Source organism: Magnolia sinica, chromosome 12, assembly GCF_029962835.1.
Source record: "Magnolia sinica isolate HGM2019 chromosome 12, MsV1, whole genome shotgun sequence".
NCBI lineage: Eukaryota > Viridiplantae > Streptophyta > Magnoliopsida > Magnoliales > Magnoliaceae > Magnolia > Magnolia sinica.
This window is the reverse complement of record NC_080584.1, coordinates 51,691,805-51,702,854: the sequence shown is the minus strand read 5'-3', so window position 1 is coordinate 51,702,854 and position 11,050 is coordinate 51,691,805. Positions and strand designations below refer to the sequence as shown.

The 11,050-nt window shown below is 37.3% G+C and overlaps 1 protein-coding gene across 1 annotated transcript; it reads right to left on the bottom strand.

Moving 5' to 3' along the window:
- Nucleotides 1–260: 260 nt before the first annotated feature.
- Nucleotides 261–2,736, bottom strand: LOC131220057 (protein FAR1-RELATED SEQUENCE 5-like). Its single transcript, XM_058215032.1, has 3 exons — nucleotides 792–2,736; nucleotides 578–704; nucleotides 261–468 (listed from the first exon to the last, which is right to left on the bottom strand). The coding sequence occupies exons 1-3, from the start codon at nucleotides 2,734–2,736 to the stop codon at nucleotides 261–263; spliced, it is 2,280 nt and encodes a 759-aa protein (XP_058071015.1).
- Between the last annotated feature and the right edge of the window lie 8,314 nt (nucleotides 2,737–11,050).

Below are 11,050 nucleotides of genomic sequence, written 5' to 3'. Positions count from 1 at the left end.
TGTAATCCACGGAGAGCTTTAATGCAAGCTTATATATAGATCTTCCTGCAATAAGATTTCAACTGCGGCAAGTACTATTTATAGGGGCTAACAGACTAAAAAGCTTGGGACAAAGCCTTTCAACATCATGAATAATTATTATTCTTTCATTCAAATAATCATCAACTACTCTTGTGTTTCATATGCATGGTTTTTTGTAGTCATAGTTACATAATTACCAAGTAAATGGGTAAATTAAAAATTTGCTATTGATTACATTATTAAGATAGTGGTGTGTCATGACCTAACGTCTCCACCTCATCATCTAATGTTTCATCATGCATATCAACCTCGTCATCCGATGGTTCTTCATGCAAATCAACCTCATCATCCGATGGTTCTTCATGCATATCAACCTCGTCATCTGATGGTTCTTCACACATATTAACTTCATTCATTGATGGTTCTTGGCATGCAGGAGATCTTATTCTGCAAGTAAATCATTTTAAAGAATGAATAAAATAAGGATATAATAATTTAACAAACAAAATTAAAGAATCAATCAAATATAAATGAATAAAACAAATTAAGCACTTACAGTTTTTTCCATATTGGACAATTACGTTTATCATGGCCAGGACCCCACTTCCCACATCCATTGCATCTTCTTTTATCTTTCTTACGAGCAACCTTTTCCCTTTCAGAAATTAATCTTTTTCCACTTCCTTTAGTTTTAGCACGCACCGGGTCTTTAATGATTACTTTAGTAATTTTCTTTATTTATTTCTTATTTTTAGGCACCAATGTCTCACCAGCAACCAACTTCTGATCTTGAACTCGTTTGAGAATATCTTGTAGCCCTTCTTTACACATATGATATGTCTCTTTAAAATTAGCGCTTTCTTTGGCAAGATTTCTAGAAATGTCTAACAAATTGCTATATCGAAGAGCATACGATTCATGTTTCTCTGTATTTAACTCCACACTACTCGCTTCGTAAACAAAATCCAGTTTAGCATCCCTTGTCCATCTTTTCAAAATATAGTGGTCTGGCAAATTGGGTATCCGAGATTGTCGTAGTATACATAATATGTGCCTACATGGTATGCCCTCAAATTCAAATTTCAAGCAACTACATTTTGCTTGTTTAGATTCCATCTTGAATTCAACTAGCCGTTCGGGAGATGTTCCTTCACATACTCCAACATTGTAAATGCAAAGGCCTTCTATCTTTTGTAAAAGAATTGCAATATAAATAGTGCTTTCATACAACTCTTCTTGAAATTTATAAAAAATAGACCGAGTATAAGTCTCTCCAAGCTCTCTCTCCATGGCGAATAAAGTTTTCAACTTTGGCTTGCTACTAATCGTTTCATGATCGGCAACTAACTCATTGTGTCTCTGTCGTGCTACTCCACGATCAAAACGAATTATGAAATCCATTAACGAGTTATTCTTCGACACATATTTACGAAAAAACGCATTCGTGCTTTCACTTCGTTGGCTACTAGACATACCCGCAAAAAAAACATGTCTTAGATATGCTGGTACCCATTTGTGACGAATGTTGAATAAAGAAGCAAGCCAATCATTATGATCCAACTCATTTTCTTCAATAACTTTGCTCCATTTTACTTCGAAATCTTCGGGCTTCTCAGAATTCCATATGCTATCATAAAAAGGTACTTTAAATTCATCTTTGAAAGCTATATGACCTAACTTTTCAGGGACCTTTTGCAAAATATGCCAAATACAATAACGATGGAAAGCATTCGGAAATACAATAGCAATGGCTTTTGTCATCGCTGGATCTTGATCTGTTATGATCGCTTTCGGTGGGTCCCCTAGCATTGCTTCACACCATTTCTCAAACAACCAGATAAAAGATTCAGTGGTCTCATTATGGATAAAACCACAACCCAGTATAATTGATTGCCCATGGTGATTAACCCCTGTAAAGGGTGCAAATATTAACTCATAGTGGTTTGTATTGTATGTGGTGTCAAATACTATAACATCACCAAAGTGATGATAAGCCTTACGTGAAATCGGGTCAGCCCAAAAACAATGTGTTAATCTGCCCTCCACGTCAACCTTCACATTATATGTGAACGATGGATCCAATTCCTTCATTTCAGAAAAATGTTCATACAATAGTTGAGCATCATGGTCCTTGGTTTCTTTTCTTTTATCTCTTTCATAATTTCTCACGTCTTGTTCAATGCATCCAATATTTTCATAACCACCTGATTCAATTGCTAAAACATTCATAGTTTGCGAAATGCCTATGCCTGTTTGAGTGAATGTATTTTCCAAATTCTTCTGCGCATTACAAACCTCACGATGTGATCGAAGAAGATGTTTCTTTCGAGGAGTTGCTAACTCATGACTGTGCTCCTCAACAAACTTTTTCACTATATAGTTTGGTCCACCGCCCTCTTTTTTAATTGTCATGCGAGCTTTACAACTTTCTCGAGTAATACTCCGTCGCCTCTTTACTACACCATACTTCATTTGTACCTTGTTATCTGTCGTCCCTTCCTTCGAACATACAAACATCTTCCAAATCTCTTCTTGACTCTTATTGTATTTATTTGATCCTCTACGAACACTGAAGCCTGCCTTCTTTGCATAATGGTTGTAGAAGTTAAACGCCGCATCAACTGAAGAGAAAGTTGTCTTTTCAACTATTGGTTTCAACCCCTCTTCTACTTCTGGAATCCAACGACGGATAGAGGTTGTGCCAACTTGCGTCATTAAATTCTCGTGCATTTCTATAACTCATAACAAAAAAAGTTTTGATATAGTTTATCATGAAATTATATAAAAGTTGGTAAATGAACACAACTCATAACAAAAATCAATATTTCTATTTCAGATTTATGAAAAAATTAAACGGTCCAAAGTCAACAATAACAAGACAATTATAAATTATCAATTTCCATATTAATATGCCCACTTAGAAAGACATGAGCCCAACAATGACACCCACCATCAAAAATTTTGTAAGGCCACTATGACATTGATTAGCCCATTCAACCTACTCATAAGGTCACATAGACCTGAGTAAGGAAAAATGCAAATACAAGTACTCAAAACTCAAGTGGGCCACGTATCAGAAAATAGTGAGAAGGGAATGCCTATTGTTGAAACCTTTCTAGGTTCTACCCAAGCCACGGCTCTTTTTGTTCCCGTGGAAATGCCCCAGTTCAGACATCTCTACTTAGATGGGCTTCTTAGGTGGGCCAATCAGCACATTTGGAATGGACCAAAATACCCATGTGGGTTCCTTGCATAGATGGCAGATGGCCCGTCTATTCAAAGAGAGCAAACCACCCCACCATCAAACTTGGTCAGGTGGGCCTATCAGTAGAAGGCTGATTGCACATTCTGTATCGACCAAAAAGTAATCCACGTCAGCCTGGCTTAGGTGGGCCACATATCATGCGCTTTGCAGTAGCATTTCTCTGAAACAGAAAAGGACTACACAAGCATGCCTCGCTTTTTTTTTGCCTGGCTTGAAAACAAAGGAAAAGGAGAAATCTTTACAGCACACATGCCATGTGTGTGGATGATATCAGGTGGAGGTCACAACAAACATGCCATGGCCCATCTAATGATGGTCCACACGTGTATTCTGAAACTCAAGATACTGGACATGCCATGGCCCATCTAATGATGGTCCGCACGTGTATTTTGAAACTCAAGATACTGGACAGCTTTTCCTTCTCTCCCATTTACTGGTACACGTGTGGCCAATGATAAGTGGGCCGGCTTAATGTGTGTGCAAGCTGTGGACCACCTGATGAATGGTCTTTATCTATTACACTTCTCAAGAAATATACCAAAGGTAGGAACCAGGGGCCTGTTGATTTAAAACGAGAACCAACGGCGAAGATCTATGCTCTAGAGAAGGATAATGAAAGAAACCAAAAGCGGGGCTGAGATGGCCTGGTCCCACATGAGTCGAGCTTTTTCTAAAGCCTCGAGGCCCATCAATTAGCTATGCCATTTCAATTCAGAAAGCGAGCCTAAAAATTGGAAGATCGAAAAGCTAAAGAGGTCACACCCACCATTGGAAATTTCTTAATTTAGGCCCATGGAAGCTTTGGAACATGACTCATGGTGATGGGACTCACCATATGAATCCGTTGTATGCTCATTGTCAATAATAATAAGACAATTATAAATTATCACATGAAAATCAGCCACACAAATAAGGATGCAATTCTAAAAATTCTAATTAGGGATTGAAATTGACAATCCCTCAAAAATTTTAAATTTTCTAAAATTTTAAATACTAAAAAAGTCTCAATTGGAGATGGTTAATTTCAAATCCCTTATTAAAAAGGGAAGAAGAAGAAAAAGAAGATGGGTAAATGAATATGAGAATACCTTCCAATTGAAGGTAATTCACCACTCCCTCTATCACTGTGGTTGGTGGATGGGATTGGCCCCCGACGCCGCAACCCAATCTCTTCTTAATGTCGTTCGCACAGAGATGTGGTGGAAAGATGGAGAGAGAGAAGTAAATTGCTAAAGAATGACAAGAGAATGAGAAAGTAGATTGCTAAAGAATGGTAAGAGGACGAGAGAGCTTTTAAAGCTCGCAAAGAAGAGAGAGGTTTTAGACATGCGTGAATGGTAATATATTCGGGTTGGGATTTTTGGGGCCACCGTGATGTAAGTATTTTATCCATGCCGTTCATCACTTTTATCAGATTATTTTATGATATCGTCCAAAAATCGAGGCATGTCCATAGCTCCAGTGGACCACGTGAAAGGAAGCTGAAGTGATAATTACACATCGTTGAAACCTTTCTTAGGCCACCGTGATGTTTTTTTCCCATCCAACCTATTCATAAGGTCACTGCTTGTGGATGAAGTGAAAACACAAACATCAGCTTGAACTGAAACACAAATAGCCAGTAATGTACTCCCAAGAAGTTTTTAAAGATGGACGTTCAATCCCCACTTTGTGCTCCACTGCAGCTGTGGACTTGCTTGATTTTAACGATCATGCCTTAAAATGTTATGAAGAAAGCGATGAACGGCGTGGATAAAACACTTACATCATAGTGGGCCCCACATAGCCCTACCGTCCAGGCGCGGTTAGGACGCAATCCGAATCCAGGAAGGATTCGTGTGCGACAGGGGGGTTGGATACGGCCAGGCCGTGGCGTCACCAACTTTTATGGGCCCACCATGATGTATGTGTTGTATCAACACCGTCCATACATTTGGAGAGATCATTTTAGAGCATGGTCCAAAGAACGAGGCAGATCTAAGGCTGGGGTGGACCCCACCATAGAAAACAGTGGTGAGAGTAACACTCACCGTTGAAACCTTCTAAAGTTCCACTGTGATGTTTATTTGAGATTCCATAATGTTTATATCCCATCCATACCGTTCATAATGTCATTCCTACTAAGAAAAACTTAAATGTTAATTATTTGGTAGAACAAATCCTGTCATGGCCCTCATAATCTTTTAACGGTGGACGTCACTCTCTCCTCTGTTTTTTGTGGTGGGGTCCTGTTGAGCTTTGCATCTGATTCATTTTTTGCATCATGCCGTAATATGGTCTGTCCAAATGGATGGACGGTGTAGATATAAAGCACACATCATGGTGTGGCCCACAGAACTTGTAGACGTCACTTTAGAAGGCTGGGCGTGCGTCCGAAAAAACAGCCGTGGCGAGTCTTCTCCACGGAGAGTCTCCTGCTGCACGGCTGCCTCATCCCAGCCACCGTTTTGCATCCAACGGCTCCTAACGGAGCTCGTACTTAAGCACCGTACGGCACGGTGCGCAGGAGACCGCGACTCTATATATATATATATATATATATATATATATATATATGAGAAAGATATTGGGCATACAAGATTGACCAACAATTTCAGTGAAATTTGATTTAAACATCTGAAGTTATTTACTCTTCAATTTGAACTGATTAGATTGTCCAAAAACGATTAAAGGTTCAATTAGTGGATGTGCCTAATAATTTAGTAATTTTATTTTTCACAAATAAATTTAACATTTTTTTTTCAAAATGTATATATTTTTTTACTCTTTTAACTAAATATCATTTTTATTATAAATAAATTTAACATTTTTTTTTACAAAATTTAGTTTTCCTTTTTAAAAATATATATTTTTTTTACAATTTATCAATTTTTTGACAATTTTGTTTAATTTTTTAAATTTTATTTTTCAAAATATCATTTTTTAAATCTCACTTTTGTTATATAACTTTTTAATTTTTCTTGTCAAAATACAAAATCTGATTGGTGGACTTGGTATGATTGGATGGATGTCGGTCGTCTTTTTTTTTTCTTTTTTTTTTTTGAGATTCCATTTGGCTTAAACTATATTCCAATTCCTTTTTAATTAACAAGCAGCTTAAACTATATCTAAGCTGTGCAAGTTTACATCTCATTGCTTTGGAGACGAGTTAATAGCCGAAAAATGATAACATGAGAATGGCATATACTAATGTATGCATTTGGTACCAATTCTTAATGTTGGCAACACTTGGCATACCTGTACCTCTCCAAAGGTCACACTGATTGGATGATCTTAACTGTCTGAAATTGCCGTTGGATTAATTTGGACCATTTTCTTTTTGACTATCTTAAGGAACATTGACTTATACTATTCTTTTAAAACATCTATATGCTTCAATCTCCTTTGGCCTGCACTTGTGTTGAAGGGCACATCTATTATGTTGGGTAGAACACTTATTTTAATATCACAATGATTGGATAATCTCAACCATCTGATATTACCGTTGAATTTAGACCATTTTCTTTTTTACCAAGGTATTGAGGAACTTTGATTTGCACTCCTCTTTCTTAAACGTGTATAATTTTTTTTTAACCTCGAGTTAACACTCTTCTTCTTCTTCTTTTTCTTTTTTCTTTTCACGTTTACATGTTTTTAATCCCACCCTGTGTATTGTAGGCCACATCCATTCAATTTGGTATAGATCCTTTTTTTTATTCAATTTTTCTTGTCAAAATACAAAATCTAGTTTTCTTTTTTTTAAAATATATTTTTTTACATTTTTTCAATTTTTTCACAATTTTGTTTAATTTCTTTTTTTTTTTTTACAATTTATCAATTTTTTCACAATTTCGTTTAATTTTTTAAATTTTCTTTTTCAAAATATCATTTTTTTATCGAAATCTTGTTATATAACTTTTTAATTTTTCTTTTCAAAATACAAAATCTAGTTTTCTTTTTTAATATATATATATATATATATATACACACACACACACACACACACACACACACACACACATACATATATATAGAGAGAGAGAGAGTCATGCTCCCCTGCGCACCTACGCACATGCGCACCTTTGCACACATGTCATGGGTGTCTAATCTGAACGGTCCATGTGATGCGGAATCCCATGAAACCTCATGTGACAAATTTTCACCCTGATCTAAAATTCTGGTGGGCCATAGCAAAGAGAAATGCAAATCAAAGGAGGAAACTATTTGTATTTTTCATGGGCCAACAAAGTTCTAGATCAAAGTAAAACTTGGGCCCGAGGGGTTTCACAAGGTGCTGCTTCACATGAACGGTTCAGATTTTGGATCCACATCACGTAGGATGAGTTCTCAAAAAAGTTCGTACGTAGTACGTACGAACTGGTTCGCAGGTGAGCGTTTCCGTGTATATATATATATATATATATATAATTTACAATTTGTCAATTTTTTCACAATTTTGTTTAATTTTTTAAATTTTCTTTTTCAAAATATCATTTTTTCAATATCACTTTTGTTATATAACCTTTTAATTTTTCTTGTCAAAATACAAAATCTAGTTTTCTTTTTTAAAATATATATTTTTTTACAATTTGTCAATTTTTTTACAATTTTGTTTAATTTTTTAAATTCTCTTTTTCAAAATATCATTTTTTAAATATCATTTTTGTTATATAACTTTTTAATTTTTCTTTTCAAAATACAAAATCTAGTTTTCTTTTTAAAAAAATATATATTTTTTTTACAATTTGTCAATTTGTTCACAATTTTGTTTAATTTTTAAATTTTTCTTTTTCAAAATATCATTTTTTAAATATCACGTTTGTTATACAACTTTTTAATTTTTCTTTTCAAAATACAAAATCTAGTTTTCTTTTTTAAAAAATATATTTTTTTACAATTTGACAATTTTTTTACAATTTTGTTTAATTTTTAAAATTTTCTTTTTCAAAATATCATTTTCTTATCGAAATTTTTTTTTTTCAAAATTATCAACTTTATTAAAAGTTCTTAATTTTTATTTCAAAATCTAAATTTTTTTCTTAAACATTGTTAGTTATTTTTCTAAGCTTTTTAACTCTTTTTTTTTTCGAAATTCATAATTTTTTTTTGTTTTTAATGTTTGACTTGAGCATTAGTCTAATGCAGACGGTCTTTGACAGTCTCAAATAACCACAATAAGACGGCTAAGGACATTGACAATCTCAAATAGGGACTGCTAAGGACCGTCCCTAATGCAGGTTATTTTTGACTGCGTTACAAAAGTAGTAAAAGACGGCCGTTGACCGTCTATAATTGAGACGGTCCATGACAATCTCAGATTACCAATACAAGACGGTCAATGACCGTCTCTAATAGAGACGGTCCTTGACAGTCTCAAACAGAGAGCTAAGAACCGTCCCTAATACAGACTATTTTTGACAATCCTAAATTACAGGAAAAGACGGCCAATGACCGTCTCTAATTGAGACAGTCCTTGACAGTCTCAAATTACCAGTAAGAGACAGCCAATGACCGTCTCTAATAGGGACGGTCTTTGACCGTCTTAAATTCCGGCATATAAGACGTTCAGGGACCGTCTCTCATTCCAGACAGTCAATGGCTGTCTTTTATCTGCAGTTAACGACGGTTTTCGACCGTCTTAAATGATTCGTGGATGTTCAAATTTTCAAGACAATAATAAAGACGGTCAAGGGCCGTCTAAAAGTTTAGAGACGGTTTACGGCCGTCTCTAAAGCGTTTTTAAACCAAGCAATTTTAGAGACAGTCTAGAACCGTCTCTAAATCCGTCATTTTTTCTCATTTTTCACGTAGTGTATGTAGTACGTACGAATTGGTTCGCAGGTGAGCGTTTCCGTGTGTGTGTGTGTGTGTGTGTGTGTGTGTGTATGGTTCTGATTCTCTATTCACATGGGCAAAACAAACTTATCTTTAAGAACCAATTCAAACACCGTATTAGCCTATCCTTCCATGTGATCTTGAAAAATCTGCCAACTTTCCAAGTACAAATATGATACAGACAGGTTCTTTACGAGTCCTGCAGCAAGCTTATTATAGAAAGGTTGCATGGACCCATTGTGGTGTTTGTATGCTATCCAACCTGTCCAGAAGGTTCTCTCAACCATGAAAGTTAGATACCCCAAAAAAGAAGATTCATGTGGGCAGCCTTTTGAATTTGGAAGTTTTGAGGAGATTATCAAATTTATTTATTTATTTTTTAATGGTGTGAGATTAGATAGGCTAGATTTTTAAAGCATCCCTTCATCATCATTATAGGATTCAGTTAAACAGATTGGTCAGGTCTGGGACCTCTAAAGGATTGGATCCCCCTCTCTCCTTCCCCTTAGCCTCAAGACGTCCTTAGCTGATCGGGCCATCCGGTTGGTGAGATCGGGCTGGGGTACTTGCACGTCAAGCTTTGAAGACAGGCGGATTTCGATTGACTCCCTGCCAGGAGAATTTACTGTTAGCTCAGCTTGGAAGAGCTCCAAACCTACAAGAGAGAAAAGCGTGGTCTAAGTGGGTGTAGCACCCAAAACTCCCACTGAAACTTTACATCCTCACTTGGAAGATCATTCACAGAGCTGTCCCAATGGATGCTTCAATTCAAACCAGAGGGATTTCTTTGTCCTCTAAATGCGCTTGCTGCCCTCCCACCCATGGGCCCCACGTCGAGACGATTGATCATGTTTTCTCTTCTGGTACCCTGGTCGTCAAAGTGTGGGACAATTTTGAGCTCCTCTTCAATATCCATTTGTCATCTACTACCTCGGTGATGGGCAGAGCATCCAGATGGTGGTCCTTTACTGGATCCTCCGACCGGTTTTCAGTCTTAAAGAGCCTCACCCCCTCTTTCATCTTCTGGGAAATATGGTTGGTTAGGAATGTAGTTCGCTTTGAAGACTCATCTATCAGCGTAGCCAATGTGATTGCCAGGATCCATCACTGGATCAGCAGTCTCAGCCCTTCCCTCCCCCTTCCAAAGATGATCAGAAGGTCCTTGAGCGCGGCTCTTTCAGCACCGGGGATTGTTGGGACAGCAGCGGTGGCAAAGTCTGTCCATGTAGTCAAATGGTTTGGACCGCGATTGGGTTGGGTAAAAATCAACATAGACGGTTCCTCTCTTGGCAACCCAGGCCCATCCGGGGGAGGTGGTGTGTCTAGGAACAATACGGGCAACCTTCTTTTCACCTTCTCTTCCGGTTATGGTTTCGGCTCAAACACCCGGACCGAGATCAGGGCTATCTGGGAGGGCCTTTCCCTATGTGATGGCTTGGGTTTTTCTAAGGTGGAGCTGGCCAGCGACTCCATATCGATGATTGTGTCCCTCTCTCGATTTGTCCCTCCCCCCCCCCCCCATGGGCCATGTTCTACTAGCAGGCCAGGATTAAATCTCTTATGGCTAACATGGAGGTTGTCATCTCCCATACTCATAGGGAAGCTAACGCGGTGGCAGACGCACTAGCCCATAGGGGGAGTGACAGCCAATCTCACAGGCTTTTCAAATCTCCGGCGGAGCTCCCTAACCCATTTAATGGCCTCCTCTTCCTGGATAGAGTTGGCTTAGGCTGCCTTAAGGAGGGATAGTTTTTTTTTTTTTTTTCCTTTTCTTTCTTCCTTTGCTTCTTGTTGCACTCTCATATGATAGGGGCGGGCCCATTCCTCTTTTTGTTTTTGGACCTGCCCGAAATATGGCACGTACATCTTTCCAGCATATATGGATTGTCCCGACTGTTTATATATATATATATATATATATATATATAAGAAAAGAAAAGAAAAAAAAAA